Below are 21757 nucleotides of genomic sequence, written 5' to 3' on the forward strand. Positions count from 1 at the left end.
AGAGGTGGTGTGGGTGTTTTTCCTGGTACTTGTTTTGCTGACTTTGAGGCCGTTTTCAGTTCTCCAGCAGTGCCCAGAGCCCAGCTTTGTTCCCTGCTCAGAAGGCAGCCAGAAATTCTTTGTCTGTGTGATTTTGGCCCAGCAAGGTGCAGCTGGAGCTGGAGGTCTCAGGGATGTCCCCTGCCCTTCCCAGGTGTTGCAGAGCTGGTGGAGGTGCATCCCATGGCAGCTGAGCAGAGGAGGCAGTTGATACCATGAGGAGGTGAGTCCCAAATTCCAAAGCCAAAATGGTCCCACAGGAGGGTCAGATCACCAGCTCTTACTGCTTTCATCTGTCCTTTGCACAGGAGGCAGTAAAACCCCTCTCAGCCTTGGTGTCTGGGGCTGAGCAAACCCCTTTCTCTCAGCCAGTCTTGTCGAGGTGCTCACGGTCCTTAATCAGCCAAGGATTCAGTGAGGACATTGTGTGTATGAATGCATTTCCTTCATCAGAAGTGTTCATAGTAATTTTATACGTGTTGCAATATCAGTATTGGGTCAGAGCAGCAGGAAAGTTGTCGTGTCAGTTGATGTGTCAGTTCAGAGTGATGAAACAGGGGCAGGACCTTCAGCAGCCAGCTTGTGTGTGCTCAGCCCCTGTGAAATCCAGAAACAAGAGCTGCTGGGGAGATGCAGAACTGAGAAACAGGAGTCTTGCACCTCAGAGCACTGCTGTGTGCTCACCCTGTGCTGAGCTGTTGGCACCTCTTAGCACTGCTGCAAAAGTGCTGATTTTATTACCTTTAATCTGAAAATCAGCATTCTGCTTCCATGGTGCTGATGCCTTTGATGGGGTGGAACAGAGCAGCTGTTGCAGGATCCGTGTTGCCTTGGAAACAACTCATTTACAACCTGTTTTTTTTAGGCTGTTTTCCTTACCTTTCATACCTGTTACTGTGCTCCAGCTACAGGAAGGTGGTGCTAGGGTTTTTTACTGTGTTATAGTAAAAAATGGAGCAAAAGCTGTGTTGGCCATTCCTAGATTTTGGTGTTTCCTTGTCCCAAGTGTCCTCTGGCACCAGGTGCCTCTGCAGCCCCCAGCTCTGAGCAGGGAAGGGGGCAGTTCTTGCTGCTGCTCTGAAGGCTCAGGCCAACATCACATGAGGGAATTTGCATGTAATGCCAAAAAAAAAAATCTGCTGCTCAGAGATTCCAGGTAAAAAAAGGAATTTTGTGCTCCCTTTTGAGGAGGGTTTTTCTGAAAAATGTTGTGTCCCAGGGCAGTGGGTTTGCTCTGGAGGGGGGACACAGGTGTGTCTGGGGGAAGCCCAGCAGAGCTTGGTTTAGCCAGAAATGGGGAGTGGGGAGAAGCAGCTTTTCTCCTGAACTTGGAGGTGTGTCAAGATGGGGAAAAAGTGCTGTGAAGGTCCAGTGGAACAGGAGACAGACTGAAGGAGCAGAGGAGAGACTGGAGGCACAGCTGACCAGGGTAAGTCTTTGGGACACAGAGGGGAGGTGGTGATTTCCAGGGGAACAAAGCAGCAGTCCCAAGGGCAGCAAACAAAGCTGTTTGCACGTTCTTTGACACATTCCACTGTGGTTAAAGGGATGGATCCTGTTCCTGAATCCTGTCCCACAAGGGCTTTCCTGCAAAAGGGCAAACACTGCCTCATTTTCTGCCTCTGTAGTGCTGCCAGTGTTTACCCAGCAGAGCAGGACTGTGCTGGGCCCAGTCTGTCAGATGAGGGGCACTGGGTTCTGGGACCAGGGGTAGTAAAGGGGGCTGAAATGGGGTCATGTGGGGCTGAGAGCCTTTCCAGCTCAGGAATATCAGTGAGGGCTGGAGCAGCAGCACAGTGAGGTTCTGGGGAGGGCTGAGGGAAGTGATATCACATCACAGCCCTGATGTGACTTGGCCATAAGGAAAAAAATAATTCCCCCAGGGCTAACATCAGCCCTGTCCTGCATGTGCCTCGGCTGGGTAGGAGACGGCAGGATCTCGTGTTCTGATGGGTTTTGGGAATTCTTCATGAAGAGGATCTGCCCTGCACCAGGGACAGCCTCTGCTCCGAGTACCTCACTCCACAGCTGCAGCAGCAGCACCGCACGGCCCCGGCAATCCCGCGGCTCTCCGGCGGGTGTCACCATCGGAGAGCTCTTCCCGACTTGGGATCGAGCTCTGGGGGTGTGGGAGAGGGAAGGGTTCAGCAGAGCAGGCTCTGGGCTGCCCTGGAGACTCAGTGGCAGCCAGTGCCTCCAGACGAGCCAGCGTGTGCTGCCTTCCCCAGCGCTGAGGATGGGGAGACAGGAGGGGAGACCCCATCACTCATCCCCAGGGATGGCATCTGCTCCTGGGAACCTGAGCCTGCACACAGAGACTTCTGGCACAGAGCTACTGCAGGGGGGCACCCAGAGGTATGAGGATGGCTCTTCCTGGATCTTTGCTCAGGGCTGGCAGTGGCCAGCACGGCTCAGCCAGGCGTGGGAAGACCAGCTGGGACTTGGCTTTATCCTCACATTCAAACTCTGCTGCTCCCAAGGCTGCTTTCTAGCACAGTCCAAGAGCCTGCTCATGCCTGCTGCTGTGTAAGTGTCCTCTCTGAGGGCTGGTGCCAGGGCTGTGCAGTGCCCTGGCTGCCCTGCTCCCCTGGCAGCTGCTGGGGGACAGCTCAGCCCTGGGCCAGGCGCCGGGGCGGCACCGACACAGGCAGGGCCTGAAAGGAACGGCCTGGCCTTCCCTCGGCCTTTTCCAGGGGTCTTTTCTCACCATGCAGGGCTGCTCTGCCTGCCCTGTCGTCCTGGAAACTCCTGGGCAGGGAATTCTCAGGGCTCTGTAGCCTCCCTCCACAGCCACATCCATGCTGGAAGGCAGGCAGAGCTGGAATTAGGGGCTGCTGCCACGAGACCCGTGTGCTCTCAGTGTAAAGGGGAGTGTAGGTGGGTGCACACACCCTTTTGTTAACATGTGGGGTGTCTCTCACCAGAGATCCCCCCACCCACCCCCATCCCCATTCCAAAGGGTCAGGATTAGCCCTGCTGTCAGCCAAGAAATAATGGAAATGAGTATTGCACTGAAGCTTAGACACAAATATTTATTAAGCACAACCCCCCCCACACTCCTTCCCCTTGAGCTGTATTCATTTCTAATATATTAATCCATTTGGCAGATTATTTTTTAGAAAAACAAAAACAAGTACCTGTGGGTTGGAAATTCCCCATTAAAATGACATTAGCAAATGCACATGTAAAAAATAAATAAGCTCATACATTCAAGTATATGGCAAATAATACCTCAATAATACCTCTGAAAGCTTAATGGTCAGATTCCAGTTCACCACCTGGCTGAGAGCTGCACAGGCCCGAGCCTGCAGCTGGTCAGGTCATCATCATCATCATCAATGTTTTCTTTTTTTACAAATGCCAGCTTGGCTGGTACAAAGGTGGCTGGGGCAGCTCCTCCTCTCCCTTCTCCAGAGCTCTGCCCGGCCCCAGGAAGGAGGCCCAGCCTTGGCCAAGTGGTCCGTGCAGCAGGTGAGTGCTCCCAGGTAGCAGGGAAAATGCAGCTACCACTCCACATGGTCAGTGCAGGCAGGGAAAATGCCCCATGAGCAGCATCACTGGTCTAAAAAAACATCTCACTGCTGGTTGGGAATGTTTCCATCAAACGCATTCCAAACAGGAAGTGTTGGTTTTACTCTCTACAGGAACGTCGCCGCTTCGGCACAACTCGGTGCTGGAGTTTCTGAAGTCCGAGATAGTCTCTGGTCAAGAGGAGGGAAAATCCTGCACCTCCTGAAGTCAGGTCCCTGCTTCCCACCTCCAGCTTTTCCAGCTGGTCCAAAAGGGGAAGGAATGACAGTAAATGTGGCTGGGGCTCCCCTGAGGCTCCAGGTATCGGAGACAGGTGGGGCACAGCTACGGTGCCTTGCCAGGAGCAGCTCAGCACTGGTTTGGGGGAAACATGGGAGGGTGAAGAGCCATGATCTTGAGCTGCTGTTGGACACAGAAGGGAGGAAGGACAAGCTGTGGGCAGAAAGCTCTGCTGGCTGTCGAAGCAGGTCCCTGTCACACGCAGGTTCTGCCTCAGGCACCCTCACCTGCCTGAGACCTCAGCTCAGTGGCACCAGAGCTGCCCACATGTGCAGGGGGCTGAACACACGAGCAGAGACCTTCCCCTTCCCAGGCACAGCCCCTGCCCGGGGCTGCACAGCTGGCTGAGCTCCAGAGGTGACAAATCCCACTAAAGTTCGGAGTGAGCGAGGCTTTGCTCCTGCCCAGGAGGTCCCAGGACAGCTCTGCCCAGGGCTGGGTAAGCAGGGGGTGTCCAGGGCTCTGCAGAGTCTTCAGCAAGCCTAAAACACACTCTGAGGTGTGTGGGACTGCGATGCAGCTGTGGTGGGGTAAGATTTAAAGGACTGGTGGGGCCTCAGACTTGGGATTATTTTCTCCTGTAGAAGGAACAAAGCTGAGAAGACGTTCCAGGGAAGGATCCAGAGTCATTTGTGTCACCTCGTGATGCAGGCAGTACAGGAGGACTTCAAAATGGAAAAGGTGCTCTTCCCTTCCCCCATTTAATTAAAAGTGTTGTGGAAATAAAAGACATCAAGGCTGGAGTTAACTACCCCCTCTGGGCTCCTCCAAGTTCCTGGGTTTTTAGGTGATCAGCAAAGGGGCTGCCAAAGCCTTCCCTCGTGTCCACTGTTACAGGGGCCGTGTGTCCTAAAAAAACCCCTTGTTTGAAAATTGTGCCCCGCATCCATTGGGCCTTCCCCTAACAACAGGAGGGAGGTGCAGCTCCCACATCCCTGGGGCGGCTCCTGGGACAAGTCTGTGGCAGCACAGGAGCCCTCAGGTTTGAAACCACCTACGCTTCTTTTCCTTTAAAAAAAAAAAAAAAAAAAAAAAAAGAAAAACCCCAAAAAAAGCCAAAACAACCCCCCCAGACCAAACCCCAGTTCTTAGCTGGAACCAGGCCTGTGCTGCTCCTCCTCGGCCGCCTCCTGGGCTGAGGCCAAATCCACCCGCTGCTCGTCCATGCGCTTGGCCTGGACACGCTGGATGAGGCTGAAAAAGTCTTCATCCGGCATGGTGGGACCGCGGGGGATGGAATCAGGGGGGGCACAGCGCTGGTCATCGATCCGGGAGGACTGCACGGGGGGAGAGGGGCGTTAGGGTGGGGCAGCATGACAGGGGAGGGCTGGAGCAGAGGGGTCAGGGGTCCTGCTCCCCCCCAGCACGGGTACCTGGCACTTCATGAGCATGTTGAAGAACTCGTCCCCGGGCTCCTGGGCGTCCCCCTCGACGCGCAGGTGCCCCAGGTTGTTGTGGGTTATCCGCAGCCCCGGCAGGTTGCCCACGTTGGCACGCTGGTCATCCAGGCGCCTGCTCTGGGAGCTGGCGATGAGGTCGAAGAACTCCTCTGTCTGCGGAGATGCCATCAGGGCAGACTGTGCTGTGGGGACAGGGCAGGGTCACCCTCTCTGCCTGCAGAGCCCAAATCCTCCTCGCCAAACCACTGTCCAGCCCCCCTCCCACACAGGCACTGACCTGGCAGGCAGCACAAGGGGGAAGGAGGTGCCGTGACAGGGTGAAAAGCAGAACCTCACCCCCATCTCCCACTGCTGGACCCGCTGAGGGGCTCCCTGCCACTGACTGCGCTTGGTCAGGCTCCTGGAGGCCACCAGGAGATTCAGTGCCCCCCATCTTAACCACAGCCTGGGTGTGATCACTTTTTTTTCCAGCTTCCACTGCCACTTCCACTGTGGTTCCCAGCTGGAGCCAAGAGGCACCAGGCAGACCCCAACAGTCACAGATGACACAGAGCTCCTGAGTGCTGTGACAGGACTCAAGGAGAGGCTGCCAAGGTGAGTCCACAGCCCGGGGATAGGGCTGGCACAGGCTGGTGCCAGGAGGTCCCAGAACCGGTACACGTAATCCCCCCTCTATAGACCCTTCGGAAATGCCTCACTGCAAAGAGCCTGTTGGCTCCTGGCAGCTTCTGGGCAGGGAAAGGCTCCCAAACAACAGACACTGCACTCAGACAGGGACAAGCAAAAGGAAAACTGTAAGAACCCCAGCCTGACTGGTGTTCCTGCCCCACTGAGCACAAAGCACTGGGGCAGAGGCTGCCCCGAGCCTCCTGACACAGCGAGATCATCTTGGAGCCCCAGCTCATGGAGCTGCAAAAACAACAGGAAAAATCTCAGCCCTGACGCAAAGATGAGTTTCTTCCCCTTCAGCTCACAAAGAATCCTTGAAAATAACACGTCCAAAAAGGCTCAGAGCCCAAAGGAGCCGAACACAACATGTGCTGCTTGTGCATTCTTTATAAAGCTCCGTATTTTAAACCCAGTCTCCTAAATTACACAGCTGTTACAGCCAAATGCACTTCTGTGTCAGAAATGCATCTTTTGACAAAGTGATGCTTATTTCCACCCTATTTTTAGATGATAAAAACCCTCTCACCTCACAGCCAACCTGCCTTCCTGACCACCTCCGCACAGCTCTGCTCTCACTGCCACTTCAGCCCCTGCCCCTGCTCCTTGTGCCCGGCTCTGGTCGCACTCAGAGGAGTGCCAGGGGTCTCCTCCTCTCCCGTTTGCACTTTGTAGTCATTTGGAAACTGATAAACAAATCCCTCAGCTCAAATGGACTGGTTGGAGCCCTTTGTGCCGGTGATTAAGCCTGGAGTTCGACCTGTGCATTTTAGAGCTTCTCTCCAGCTTGGGTTAAACAAAGGCAAAAACACCAAAAAACCCGAGTGCAAACACAGCCCTGCCTTTCCTGTCCCGTCTGTTTGTCAGGCGCCTTCCTCAATTTATCCCTGCTCTTCCTGGGGGCGAGTGAGCTCTGTCTGCCTGCTGAAGCTTCCCACTGTTTATCCGTCCCTCTGGCTCCTCTGTCCTTATGCAGCACCTATCACCACAGCATCCAAGAACGGTACAAAATCCAGAAGTTCTTCCTCCATGGTAACACTATTACAAAAACTGGCAATATTTTAACTTGCCTGAGAAAGCCTGACCCTGACCCTGCACGCCACGGGTAATTACAAGGCTCCCTCAGCCATGACCATCATCATCTTCCTCATGGAAGCGACAGGATCTGCCGTGCCAACCTCGCCATTCCAAAGCCAACACCTAAAGATCCACACTGGAAAAATCCCGAGTGCATTTTGCATTCCTCTTCCTAGTTTAATCCCCAAGCCTTCGCTGGCATTCTCCAAGCCTTCCCCTCAGCAACCATTAACATAAGAATGTCTCTTCCTTCCTTAAATAATGAGGGAGATTGCCAAGGAACTGCTAAGTTCAGAGAGCTGAGGCTTAGGGAAAACATCACGGGAGCCACAGTAAACCACAACAGCTGGCCAGGCTGCGGGAGCAGCGGTGCTCCCACAGAAACAGGGCCTTAGGAACGCTCCGGTGCTCACATATCCGCTCTCCCAGGGCAGGCACCGGGGTGGCAGCTGCCTCCGCAGCCTCCGACGGGCACTCCTCCAGCGGGCAGCGCTGGTCATCCATCCGGTTGCTCTGGAACTTGCTCAGCAGGTCAAAGAAGCATTCCTCATCCGAAGGGGTCCGGTTGATTTTCTGGAAAGAGAGCAGAGAGAGTCAGAACACCCTGAACAGCTCCAATCGCTCCGTCTGGTGTGGATCGGGAATGGTCACGGCCTCTCCTGGTCCGTTCCGAGGCCAGGTCCTGGCTGTGCCTTTGGCTTGCCAAGTCCCCCCTCCAGGAGCCTTTTGGGGTCACTGCTCCTTGGTCCCTCTGATCCCAGAGGCTCCAGGCACTTGCACAGCCCAAAGCAGAGCCCACCAGCACGCAGACGAGCCTCACGCTGAGCAGTCGCTGTCACTGCAGTGCCTCGAGCTCCCGGAGCAAACTGGAAGCTGAAGGGGAAAGAGGGGACAAAAGGGGACAGCATTTCCCAGGCACTGCTCTGTGGGAGCTCCTGGGCTGGAAAGGGCTGGGCTCAGAGAAGGGTGAAGGGGAACTGTGCAGCCACCTTGGCTGAGATGCTGCTGAGTGCCCAGCCAGGGCTCAGCCCGAGCTCAGGGTTTGCTTTTCCACCAGCTCAATCCAACCCTTCCAGGGCACTGCCCCTCGCACCCCAGCACTTCCCTTCGGTGCCCCCATGTCCTCAGCACAGCACTTGTAACAGTGACCCAGCTGAAAATGCCACTAAATTACAGTTTTTCAGGACAGCAGCTCTTACACAAGAGCCCCAAATGAGCACCTTGCACTGGACAGGGATATATTTAAGTTGTGCTGCAGGAGGGTTTGTGTTGGAGGCCGCCAGTCCAACAGCCAGTTCCAGCACGGAATGAGGCTGCGTGCCCTGAGAGCAAGCCCAGAGCAGCAGGAACAAGAGACCTTTCCAAGGAGTCCCTTGGAATGGGAGATAAAATTAACCAGTGATAAGAGGGGCATCTGCCAGGCTTGGGGACGGTCCCTGAGTGCCAGGCTGATCCCACCAGTTGCTGGAAAAAACCCCACAACTGAAACCAACCAAAACCTCCTACAGCTGGGTCTGTCTGTGCTATTTTCCAGCACGGAGCCTGGGCAGGAGCCCTGGATCCCTCCTGGGGTGCATCACATCCCGCCAGAGAGATGGAGAGGGCACAGGGAGAGCCAGCCCCGAGTGCCAGACTTTCCAGCAGAGAAGGGATCCCCTTGGCTGCTGCTGAAGCAAAGTCCCTCTCCCAGCTCTGCTTGTGGCCGCTCTGGGAGCCTTCCCAATCCCACCTCATGCAGTGCCATTCCCAGCAGAGCTCTTCCCTGGGGCAGGGGCAGGTAAAGCCCTTCATGGGAGCTCTGCAACAGGGAGAGACTTGTGCTGACAGGGTTAAAGCCACAAGTTGGATTGAGTAAATGAAGGAAAACAATTTTCCTGTATGCCAAGTGAAGCAGATGAGATGCTCTCAGCTTCTATTTAGGGCAGAGTCAAAATTAGCAGCGGGCCAGAGAGGAACATTAGCAATGTGGGAGCTGATCGGGGAGGGGAAAAACCCCTCTCACCTCCCTCCACGTGCCGATCTGCTCATGGATCCATCCTCTGAACCATCAACAGTTGCACCCTGGAAATCAAAGCTTGAACCGAGGGTGAACTGCATCTCTCACAGCTCTGCTGCGCTGGGTTGTGTGACCCAAATTTCAGGCTAGAGGAGGAAGTGGCTCATTCACACCGAGCCTCCCTCCAGCTTCCCCACAACCACACGGAGTAAATCAGAGCAGTTCTGGATCCACAGGACAAGTTCCCCCTTGCAGGAGCAGCCTGACAGTGTGGCCAGAACCCCCAGCTCAGGGGGCTCTGTCTCCCCTGGCAGGGACCAGATTCCCCTGGGGCACGTCCTGCCAGAGACCCTGCGACTTGGGGTGTAGGGATCCCTGCTCACAGCGTGTCTGGGAGAGGAGAGGATGCTCTGAATCAGTGGGAAGAACAGGCAGTGCATGGAAGTGTGGGATGGGGCTGGCTGTGTGCCCGGGTACCTCCCGGTAGGGTGGCACGCCAGGGGCAGGAGGTCGGTGCCCGTGGGCCACGACTGGGGCTCACACGTGCTGTGCCAGCCGGGACGGGGGGAGCCTCAGGGCAGCTCCTGAGGACAGCAGGATCCCTGTCCCAGCCCCAGGCCTGCACCTCTCTAATTAAAATGCCCAAATGTGACAAGGCACGGAGTGCTTGGCTCCCTCCCTCCCTCCCAGGCTGCTCCGAGCCCCGAGGCAGGAGCTGCGAGGGCAGATGGAGGTGCGATCACACCCCAGGGCTCACCATCTGTGCTCGCCCGGGGCTTGGCACATCCAGGGCATCCCCACACGGGGCTGAGCAACAGCCATAGGACAGACACACACAGCAGGCACCACGGGCCCAGGTCCCTAAATGCTTCCTGGGCACCACCTTCGGTTCCCAGCCCCAAGACTCACCCCATGGCTGGTGTCCCTGCCTGGCCTCATCCCCCATCCTCTGCTTCCAGCACTTCAACTGCCCAAATTCTGCCACCTGTCACCTTCCTGTGGTCAGCCAGATGCTGTCACAAAATTAAAACCAACCCTGTCTGCACGGGGCAGAGGGACCTGGGGCTTTTGGTGGCCCCCAGAGCCCAGGGGCTGGGAGAGCTGGCACAGCAGAGCTCACCCCGGGGCAGATCTGGCTGCAAACACACCCTTGGCACACACACACCTCTCCCCATGGGGGGACAAGAACAAGAGTGGAGCCTCTGCTCCCTGACCTTGGGAAGACAGGGATGGCTCCATCCCAGGCAGGTGGAGGTCCCATTCACAGGGCTTAGAGCTTTGTTCCCATTTTCTGAGAGTGGTATTCCCACCTGGACACCGTCAGCTCATCACAGAGCTGAGCAACCTGGCTCGGGACAGCCTGGGAGCAGGACTCTCCCTCCTGACACACTCTCTTTCCTGGAGAGCATCCAGGATTTTGCATACATTCCCTTGCTGGTGGATGAACAGGCTGTTTAACCTGCCTGGGTGGATTCAGGATGTGCAAACCACAGCTGAGGTGTTGGAGAGGCAGCGAGGAGCAGATCCTGCTGCCACTCCCCCCTCTCCCTGCAGGACGGGACCATCGGCTCACCGGGAGGGCTTGGGAGTCCCTGCAGGTCACTGCCCTGTGGAAGAGCACAAACCCACCCTATTTCCTCTCTGATAAACTCTCATTCACACCAAATAATGTCCTGGGCTGCCCAGCTCTGCCCGAGACGTGCAGGACACGCAGAAGAATCTCCTGGGGAGATGCCTCGGTCCGGACATTCCGGATGTGCAGGTGGAGCAAAGGCTGAAGCGATCCCAGGAAAAGCAAAAAACCAACTCCTGTGCCTAAACCCCCTCAGCCATTTTCACTTGGGAGTCAGGAAAGCCACTAAACAAAGGCAGAAGACCTAACTGCAGGAACCAAACTGCTTCCCAGCTCCCAACACCTGAAGTCACAGCCCACAGATGCCCCACAGGGCTTCCACCCTTGGAGCCGCTGCCCACCCGTGAGAGCCTTTCTCTGACACATTCCCACTCCCAAGCCCCATCCCAGGATCAGCACCGTGTCCACAGTCTCTCTTTGGCCCCTGAGCAGCCCATATTTCCCCCACCAGGCACCAACACCTGCTGTCACAGGTACCCTCAACCCAACGCTCTGGAGGTGGCGGCTTCTCCCACAGCTTCCTGCTGCCCCCACAGCAGCTCGGGATGCAGCTCTTCCCACACTCACTGCTCAGCCCCACCAAAACCTGTCTGAATCGCTCTCAGGGTGCTCTGGGACAGGGCTCCAGAGACCCCCAAACACCACCAGATCTTTCTGTGCTGGCCAAGAAATGGCACATCCACCAGTGATTCCATGGGGGAAACATCCCCTTCAAAAGGAGCTTCTCCCACCAGACCAAACTGACGACGCTCTCCTGAGCCATCCAAAGGGCCACACGTTGTCCCTCTGTCAGATCAGCTTCTCCTCCCACAGCTGGTGTCCCCAGGGCACTGACCTGCCCTTGGTTCCCCTCCTGTCCTCCAGGCTCAGCTTCTTGCAGATCTGCCCCGAGGCAGGAAGGAGCCCTCAGGCTCAAGGGTTGCTTTACCCAGCCCTCCGAGGGGACCTGCAGGCAGGACCTGCTGCCCAGCAGTTCCCAGTGGATCTGGCACAGTGGATCCACCTCAGGACCTGCTGTTTGAAGGCATCTTGTTGGTGGCCAGGTCAGGGAAAAGTGCCTGGTCCCCAGGGCCAAGCTCTCCCCGGTGGACAATCCTTGGAAAAGCGTGCCCCTTGTTCTGGCAGCGTTATGTGCCCAGGGCCTGGCAGATATTCATTCCCAGATAAATCTGTGCCATGCCTTATCTGCCTCTCCCTCTGTGAACCAGACACACCACCACTCCTCACCTCTGCTCTTTTCAAGGCAGCCAACCTCAACCCCCCCCGGCAGGAGCGGGGCTGCCGGTGCTGGTGACCCCCAGTGCCAGGAGCAGCTTCTCCAGGGCTGCCCCGCTGCCCGTCAGTCCCCTGCACGTGGCTTTTCTTTATCCTGCCCCACCCCAACACCTCACCCTGGAGAACCCACCGTGGGGGCTGCACAACCCCAAACCAACCATCAGGCTCTGAACCTCACCTGGTGAAAGGCAGCGAGGGGGAGGTTTGCGGAGAGCTCCCGAACGGCAAGTGGGGGCTGGAGGAGAGGAGTGGAAGGAAATCCCTGCCTGAAAGCCACAGCCTGCTTCCCCAGGAGCACCACATCATCTCAGGGGCTCTCCCAGTGCCTGGCCACCAGCACCTTGGCTGGAATCTCCACTCCTTGACGAGCCCATCACCTCCAGAGTCAGCAGAGCTGGAAAACTCGCCCGGTCTTTGCTGAGGACGCCACTTCCCTTTCCACACCAACGCTGCTGCCACGCTCCCCCCGAGGGCAGGGCTGGTGGCAGACACTCCGTGGGTCCCCTCCCCGGGCTCAGGGATCCACCACCCACCCTCGGCACCCTCCACTGTGAGACACAGCACAGCCCCAGAGCCTGAGCACCGCCTGCAGCCCACGAAGCTGCCAAAATACCAGGAATGAAGTTGCAAAATTATTAATAATAAAAAGTTCACGCTGAAGCTCCCTGAAAACTTTAAACCCCCTGAGCATACGCAGGCACATCCCGGCCTGAGTGGATCTCTCCTCCGTGCCTCTGTATCTACCCCCTCCTCCTCCTCCTCCTCCTCCCGATCCAGCCTCTCGTTTCACAGAAAAGAAGGAAACACCAACAAAACCCGAGTTTTCCTCACTGACCTCAGCAGGCAGCTCTTCCCCAGGCTCCAGCTTTCACATGTCCACGGGCAGGACCGACCTTCCCCTCGCAGGGCAGCGCCGGGAGCTCTCCCAGCCCCGCTCCGGGAGCGCGGATTTATGCGGAGCGCGGAGCCATGTGAAGAACGTCGCCAGCTCCAGTGACCCGCTGGGTGCGAGATGAGGCTTAAAGCGACAGCCCTGCTCCTCCCAGAGCCACGCCGGTGCCCTGGCACGGGGGGGGGTGGGCTCCACAGAAGGCTCCTCTCTCCCTCACCTCGCTGCCACGATCCCTCCTCGTGTTATTAGATGATGCTCTTAAACACACAGCGGAGCTACGTGAATATTTAGCTTTCCTTCCACCTCCTCACCTCCCACCCGCCACACTCACTTTACCTTAAAAATAGATTGGGATCGATCCTCCTAAACTACATCTGCAAACGCGCTCGGCTCCACGGGCACAGGCACCGCGGCAGCAAACGCTCTGTGCACACACAGACACGATCTGATCGCCGGGATTGGAAGCACCAAAATACTGAAGGGCCATTTTTAGCTCCTGATAGTCCTCCTGCTCCTCATATTATTAGATATGTGATTTTTTTTTTTATTTTTTTTTTGTCTTATTGCAAGAGCTGAAGCTGCTCAGCCATAAGCACCTCCTGATTTAAACGCACCACTGTTCAACTGAGGGAAATTTCTAATTTCTAATTGCAACAGGGTTTTAAAGAGGGAAAGATGGAAATGCCACGCAGCAGCCAGAGAGCTCTTCTTACCTCACGTTTGTGAAACGGGGATTTCTGGCAGTGAAATGAGGCAAGGGAAGCGGCTTTCCAAAGGGGCAAAATGGGGACAGAGCCCAGATGGCACTCTCAGCTCTCTGTCTGCACTGTCCTCTTACACTCCACTCTCATGTTTCACTGCAGAAGTAGTAGATTTCTTTAGCCTGACCAAATGCAGCTTTGGGGAACTGCCCATGCTTTTCCACACCAGAACATTTATTTCCAGGGGTCACACAGAAAGATGGAAACTGTGTGGGACCCGAGACCAGGACTCCTGCAGAAGATGGGTAACAACCCAGGGGCAGAGCCCACACACACACACACACACGAGGTCTGTGCTTGGAACAACGAGAGGAAATGACATTTCCCCTCTGGGTTTAGGCTGCAGCAAAGGGGGGTGAATGAGAGGTCTGTGATCTGCAGAGACACCCCCTGCACTGGCAGGTCCCAGCTCTGAGCCAGGGACTGAGTGTGCCCTGCAGGGTTGCTCTGCCCCAGCCCCTGGCACAGACCATACACACCCTGCCCAAACCCAGGACGTGCTCACGCTTCCCTTGTAGCATGAAATTATCATCACCCTCACTTGGACTGTTTTCAAAGATGATTTTTTTTTTTTTCCTGCCTTTAAACAACTCGCCCACTCATCCCTATAAACGCCGGTGCTAAAAGCTGGCTCTGTTGTTAAGATCTCAAATAACTTGGGTTTTATTGTTCCAAACAAAATCCAAATAACTCACCCACTCTCCCTCCTCCCGTAACGCAGTAAGTGCTGACCTGTTGGGACCAGGCCCTGCTGGCACACAGGGCTTCAATCCCCGCCTGTGGCTCCGCAGCAGGTGACAATGTAATTTCTGATGTCCTTCGGGGAGGGAGCGTGCTGTGCCTCGTGGGTGTCTGGCTGAAGTGTTACTGACACCTCTGCTGCTCGCAGTGCTCATCCAACTGTCTGGAAGCTCCTGCCACTGTGAGCAGATCTGGCCATTCTGTGCAGCAACCACATTAATATTGGATTTTCCCTTTTTCCTCAGCTACACAATAACCTGCCCTGGAATCACAGGTCAGCCCAGCCTCGCTGATGAGACCAGTGTGGCCATAGCACGGAAATGACTTTGGCTTCTCCCTGGGAGGCAATATGTGCATTCAAACAGTCTCTCTAGTTAATGTAGTGACTTTTCCACTTGGGTTTTGACAGCATTTACCACACCAGGCTGGGTTTCCCTGTCACCATTTAACAGAAACACACCAGGCTGGATTTAGCACCTGAAGCTTGTTTTGCTAACTGAGGAGACAAGGTAGAGGCATCATCACTCCAGGTCTATCTCTCCAGTCTGTGGAAGAGGATGAGTGATACAGAGGTCAATCTGGCCCAGCAAAAACCTGGAGCATCCCTTAAACACCAAAAGTGGGAGTGAACCTGAACTACTTGCTTAAAACAACTCAGGTGATTGCCAACAAGCAGAAAGTTTTTGGAGTGCTCACCCTCACCCAGAGCTACTGGTACCTGGCTGTGCACACCAACACACACCCAAGCAGCAAAAAAGGGCTTTAGCTCCAGCCAGTTGCAGTGATTTGCTCTGCAGTTGGAAGGGGATGGAAATAGGACCACGCTCGGCTGTGGAGTCTCAGCTGAGCAGCAGTAATTTGCTCAACCGAAATAACTCCGTTGCTTTAAAGGATATAACCCATATTCTCGATTAATTAGCACAGAGGCCAAGGTTAATACGTGGAGCTCAACTCCCAATCACCTGCTCTATCCACCAGACCACCATCTCCCCACTCCCAGGCCTCTGGAGGTGATGGGGAGGCAGGGGAGGTCACTGCCAGCAAAGGGCTCGTTCCTCTTTGGAGATGGAGATGATCCAACGCTCCAGCAGCACAGGTGCCCTCCTCCCCCCCATCTCAAACTGGAAGCTCCTGACAATTTGCTTTGAAAACGCTCTGCAGAAAGGCCTACCTGTCTCTGGACTGCCAAAACTGTGCTGCTTTCCTGAAGCAGACTTTTGTTTAGACACCTACTTGCTCTCAGCGCAGCGATGTTTTAAGAAGGAGCTGAACAGATGCGGCACCTTCACCCAGGGGTGGTGGTGATGGTGGTGATGGTGAAGCTGGTGGTGGATCTGTGCACACCCATCTCCATCAGCACCCACAACACATCCAGCCTGCACGTAAACACCCCTCACTGCAGCAAAAACGCCCAGATCTTAATTATTATTTACTCACTCACACTCTGGTAATGCCTGAAGGCCGCGTTCGAGATCAAGGCTTTGTTGTGCAAGGCACCCCACAGAACATGAAATCCTGGCCCTGCTGGGGCAGGGAGGGTTCCTGGGGCTGGTACCTGTGGGTTTGCCATCGCAGGGATGGTCAGACACAGCCCTGCTCAGAGGAGTTCAAACAGGTAAGACGAAAATCCCATGCAAAAGGCAGGAGCGGCTTCTCCTATCGGCCAAAAGCATCTGGTACCTGCTGCTCTAAAGGGCAGGATGAAACTACACCCTGCTTGGGGTTTGCTCCACATGACAGTGCCCAGAGAATACTGGGATGCAAATGGGTTTTAGATACAGGCAAAAAAAGTCCTCCTGGGAGTTTCCTGCACATCCCATGGGAGCTGCACCTCCTGTTCCCAGGCACATTCGGTGCCCTCACCCTCTGCTGGCTCTCAGGTCAGGGCAGAACCATTGCAGAAGGTGGTTCCCCCTCTCCTCTGGCACAATAAGCACTGCAGGGAACTGGAACTCTCCCTGTGGGCAGAGGCAGCACCATCCAGGATGGAAAAGTTGGATCTAGGGGACGGTTTGGGGCCCTGCTCTAATTGCACATCTCCCCAGCAGTCCCTGCACAGGGAGTCCTTCCCTGGGCTCAGCTCTGCCAGGGCTGGGGCTGCAAGAACAGCAAAGAGCCAGGGGCTCTGGAAAAAACCACACTATTTGGGCTTTTTTAGATTAATTGGTGTTAATTGCCTTGGGAGGCTTAAAAATAGCACTGCTAATGGGGACGTGGACACAGGCTGAAGGTGAGGTGTGAGCAGAGGCTCTGATGGCCCCATTAACCCCGACACAGGCTGTGCCCTGCCCAGCAGCCACTGCCAAAAACAGGGACACCCTCTGTCCAGCTGGGAATTGCCTGCCTGCACCTCTAACCCTGACAGCCCCCGAGCTGCCTTCACACTCACACAGGGGCAGAGGGAACCCTCCTGCTGCCAGGGAAGGTTTTATCATCACAGCTCCACAAAACAGCGTTTGAACCTTCCTCTTTTCAGGCTCCCTTGATTTATGGATTCACGTCCTGCTCCTGACTCCTGCAAACCATGGAGGACCCTTGGCCAGCTCCCAGGGAGCCTCAGTTTTCTGCTCCTAGTCCAAATATAGTGACAAGAAAGCCCCAGAAAGACCCCAAAACCTCTGCTATCCTAAATCCAGAGGAGAGGATTGGCATTGGATGGGACCACATCCATCCACAAGCAGTGGGTTAAGGAACAACCCATCACCTGAGGAGGTCACTGCCCATCACTGGCTCCTTGAACTCCCCTCCCAGCCCACAAATGAACTCTGGTGTCATCCCAGCTCCAGGGATTTACCTCCAAAGAGAACCTGGACTATGATTTTTCTTTAAGCTCTTCTGGCACGTGCAGTTTAATAAATGCCAGAGGCCGGAACTGTGAACACACAAAGTGCCCCAGGTACAGCAGAGACCTGAGAAATGAATGAAAAGTTCCAGGATTTGAGAGAAATCAAAACACTTGCAGCTTTATTGCTCTGGGTCTGGCTTCAATTCATCCCCCTTTTTTTTTTTTTTTAGTGCTGTTCTCTTTAAAGTGACAGTTTCTAGGAAATGGTGAGTGTAACATCTCTTTTACTGTCTCATACCACTTGATGGCTGACAGTTTGCCGGGAGAAAAGGTTGTGCAAGGAGGAGAGCAGACCTCAATTATGGCTTTAAAGTGCCAATAACTGAAAATTCAGTTTTCAACGAGTCAAGGCAAGAAAAATGCATTTTGGTAGCTTGGTGAGTCACCTCCAGCCCAGACCACTGGACCAGCAAGAGGCAGACATTCAGTCATAACCTCCAAAGGTCTGCTGGGGGTCCTTGGACAACCAGCTCGGGTTTTATCTCCTCCCCAGAGCAGATTCCTGGGGTAAGTGGCTCTGTCTTACAGTTTTCTAGCTCTGATCAGTTATGGATGGGATATGTGCTTTCCTACATTCCCCTGATCCTCATCCCAAGGGATCTGAGAAGCACCCAGCCCTTGGGGGTCCTTGGTGTAAGCTCTGCAGAGCCAAGGGCTTGGCCACCATCCTGCACATGGCACAGCCAGCGTGTTCTTCTCCCTGTGTGTGGCTGATGCACAGGCACAGGCTTGTCTAAATCCTGCCTCCTATCTCCCTTCCACACAGCCTGACCTCAGCCTGGGAGGAGGGAAAACAAGGGACAGGAGGAGTGGGGAAAGGCAGAACGAGGGTGTGCAAGCAACAGGAATATCCCAAAGACGGAGATAAGGAACTCATCTTTATCTCTGGGACTTCAAACACCGAAGCATCTCATCGAGGAGGAAGGATACTGATCCCTGCAGCCCATACCACGTGCCCTGCCATCAGCCCTGTCCCAGGGAGCACATGGAAGTTTCCTGCATCCTGAGGGGTGACAGGGTCTCGTTTCTACTCAGTCTGAGGAGCCTGGTGGGTAATTCTGGCTTTGACTCCAACTATGAGTGTTAATCTCCCTCCCAAACCACCTCTGCACAAGAAAAAGGGACTTGAAGAAGGACCATAAAGCCCTAAGCCTCAGGCAGCAGCTGGTGCAGCCCCAGCCCTGGAGCTGCCCTCGGGAAGGGTCGTGCCTGGGCTCGGTCCCCAGGGCAGGACGCTGGTGCAGCAGAGCCCAGCTCTGCCCTGCCTCCCCCTCACTCACAGCCTCACTGGGTAATTACAGAGAAAACCAAGGCAAAGCCCAATTTTAGTGCCGTTATAAAACAGAGAGGGGGAATTCATTACCTGGCAGCTGTTAATATTTAAGGAAGAAACTGATAATTTGCCTCTGAGGCAGCGAATGCAGCAGAGGCAGCGCAAGGCACAAACCGAGGCTGCCTCCCCCCCCTTCTCCGTGCAGTCACTTTGCAGAGGTTTTCTGTCCCCACGTTTATTGCCCTGCCTTCCCATGCCAGCACCAAAGTCCCAGTGAGGAACAGCAGGTCAGGGCTCTGCACTGCAAAACTCCCAAGAATTTTGGCTCTGCTGCCTCTCTGGATTTGGGGAGAGCTGTTTTTTCACACCTCTCCCGGCTCAGGCAGCAGCTCAACCAACCCACCTGAGTCAGAGCTAAAGGAGGGCCCGACAGCTGAACAGAGAGACTCAAGGAAAGGCAGGTCAGACAATTTCAGGTGACTCTCTGGAGACAACCAGACAGCCCAAATCCCTGCAAGAGCCTCCCCAGTACCTGTCAGGCTCGAGCTCTCCAGGAGGTTTTCTGGTGCAGCACGCTGCCTCCAGCTAGGAAATAGCACAGCCTCCCTCCTGGCTCTGCATCTGCCTGGAGCACCTTGGAAGGTCCCACAGGCTGAGCAGGAAGATAAAACACTGCAAGAAGAAGCCGCGCCTCAGTGTTTACCTGCTCGCTTCCAACAGGGCTGACACCACCACAGCAGCCTCCAGGTGTCATAGGAACAGGCTTAAATTTAGCAGCAGCCGCCTTCCCTCTCTCCCTGGCTCTGCCTTCTCCCTTCCTCTCCACTCCCCTCGCTCTGGGAGCACGTTTACACCAGAAAGTCTGCCCAACACTAATGGTGTAATTACACCCCTGCAGTTAAACAAACAGCGAGGCTGCGGGACAAAGGAGGGTGTGCTTTGTGCTGCCCTCGAGTTGAGGGAGTTCACAACTCAGTGAGATGAAGCAGCGACCAACCCGATGGTAAAAGAGAGGGAGGATGTACAAACATCACAGAGCAGCAAAGGCTGCCCGGTGCTAACCCTGTGTTCCAGCTCCTGAGGAGCTTGAGGAAGCATCAGTTTAATCTTCTCCCAAACAAGACAACCAGAGAAATGATGCTCCGGGGCCAGAAGCCCCCGAGGCTGATGCATCCTTCCACCCCAGGATCCACCCAGCCCATTCCACAGTGCCCAGGGAAGCCACAGGGGATGAATGGGGACACCTGACATCTGAGTACTGCCTGGACAACACCTGGCTCAGCAGGGACAGGCAGGATCTCCCTGCCACAGCCACCGAGCCCAGCACTGAACCATCACACCTGCAGAACAGGCAGAGGGTCAACCATGAGCATCCTTCAACCCAACAATCCCCCAGGAAATCACGGGACATAAAACCATCAAAAGAGCTCTGGCAGCTCTGCCTTTGGGGTGGGGACCTATGATCTACAAAACTGTTCCTTCTTTTATGGTTGCTTCTCACTGTAATCATAAAAAAAGGCCTCATAAAAACATCAGTCCTAGGGAATGTCTGGCGACGCAGCTTGAAAATTGTTCAGTGTCTAAATACATCAGCAACCCATCTCTGCAAGTCAACACTGCAATCAAACACAGCTCCTCTTTCTCTTGACTATAAATGGTCTTTGCTGAGGACAGGGTGGGGGGCAGGTTGGGAGAGCTCCCTCGAGCTGGTGCACTCCCTGGGAAGGGGCAAGTCCAGAGGAACTGGACCATTTGTAGAGCTCAGATCCCCAGGGAGGGGAGAGGGTTTGATCCTCACCTCTCCCCATGGTTTTTGCTCCAGCTGTTGGACCTTGACCCATTACAGTGCAGCTCTGGTACATGCACAGCCCAACTGACCTCAAAAGACTTCAGTTCAGTGCTGATCTTAAACACCAGGCCCAGAATTTGGGCAGGTCCCCAGCCCTTCCCAAATAGTCTTTTATGGAATACACAGCCCCTTTCTCCTGTGCATCCTCTCCTTCTTCCACAGCGGTTGCTCTCTCAGAGAGAAGGGTGAAGGACACAATCTCTGATATTTTTGAAGTGTTAGAAAAATCCCATCCTTCCAGTAACCTTCTAGTTACCTTCTGGTAACCCCCTAAAACACATCCCTTACCAAGTCAATCCCAAGCAGGAGCATTTATGACCTTCTCCCCAGTGGAGCAGGGGGGTTAAATTCATGAGCAAGCCTTTGATGTCTGCAAGCTTCGTGTACTACAAAACCTCTGCTTTGATGTTCATTTTAAAGGAGGAAGCTCAGAAGGTGTGCACTGCACGAGTCCCAGGCAGGGATTTAGAGGGACTCTCATCTGTCTGTCCACAACTTCAGGCACAGGGACCGAGCTCTAACGCAGCTCCTTCTGCAACAGAGCAGAAATGTCACCAAACGTGTCTCACCCTCACCAGCTTCTCCCAGACCAAACCCACCTCCTCTGTGGAGAACCAGGCACTCACAGCCCTGAGGATTCCCATGGGAGCTCCACGCCTGACCTCAAAGGTGGACACAATCCTGCCCTCGCCCATCTCCAGAGCCAGGCAGTGCTGCTCCTTCCCACTGGGGAAATCCCCCCACTTCATGGGGCCACGGGAGGGGTAAGGAATCCCCTCTCTGCCCCAGCCACAGGACCCTCCTGTGTGAGCACCACGTGCAGCACCAGCACAGCGGCGGCAGAAGGTCCGAGGCACAGGGAGGGACCTGCCACGCTCTCCTACCTTCCGCAGCACCTGGGCCATGGCTTCTCCTATCCATCCCAGCATCCCCACGGCTTTGCCAGCAGGCTGAGCCCCTCTCTCAGGGCCCGACAGAGCTGCCAGGAGGGACAGGCTCCTCTCCATCCCCCGGCTCGCTTCGCCTCCCTGCACTTTTCCCTGCCTGCCCTCCCCTGTCCCGCCCCCTCCCGTGGGGAGTTTCCCAGCAGCTCGGTAATTAGCAGCATCATCACCAATGCTAATAACAACCACCGCAGCTCCTGCCATCCCAAGCTCAAACAACTTTGCAGCCACCATCACGCCTCTGTAACCTCCCCGGGGCTGGCAGGGAGGCAGCCTTACCCCAGCACACGGAGGGGGAAGGGGGAGGCGAACACGAGGCAGGGGATGGGTGGAAATCCAGGAGCTCTGACTCGGGCACTGCTCTCCCAGGAACTCCCCATCCCGGGGGACCTGCCTGCTGCACAAGCCCCTTGTGGGGAAGGAGGTCAGTGGCTGTGCTGACAGCAGGACTCACCCAGAGATTGCATCACTCCACCTGGGAGTCCTGGGAGGAGGTTTTTTCCTGGGAATCCCTGCACACAGCCTGGGTTCCTCTCTGCAGATCGACCCTGGGAGA

General features: G+C 55.3%; 1 protein-coding gene across 5 annotated transcripts in view; it reads right to left on the reverse strand.

Annotated features, from left to right (window-relative positions):
• Positions 1 to 3045: 3045 nt before the first annotated feature.
• Positions 3046 to 21757, reverse strand: part of GPSM1 (G protein signaling modulator 1) — a 64504-nt gene continuing 45792 nt past the window's right edge. For 2 of the 5 annotated variants that reach the window (XM_050320015.1, XM_050320014.1), the window contains 3 exons: positions 7406 to 7565; positions 5223 to 5431; positions 3046 to 5126 (listed from right to left, as the gene is read on the reverse strand). In XM_050320015.1, coding sequence (XP_050175972.1) covers positions 4938 to 5126; positions 5223 to 5431; positions 7406 to 7565 — 558 coding nt within the window. In that variant the 3' untranslated portion in view covers positions 3046 to 4937. Of the gene's footprint in view, positions 5127 to 5222; positions 5432 to 7405; positions 7566 to 12074; positions 12344 to 12731; positions 13057 to 14244; positions 14266 to 21757 lie in introns of those variants that run through there. The other 3 variants (XM_050320018.1, XM_050320016.1, XM_050320017.1) reach the window with 3 other exon arrangements.

Source organism: Myiozetetes cayanensis, unplaced genomic scaffold, assembly GCF_022539395.1.
Source record: "Myiozetetes cayanensis isolate MyiCay16 unplaced genomic scaffold, myiCay2020 scf23, whole genome shotgun sequence".
NCBI classification, from domain to species: Eukaryota; Metazoa; Chordata; class Aves; order Passeriformes; family Tyrannidae; genus Myiozetetes; species Myiozetetes cayanensis.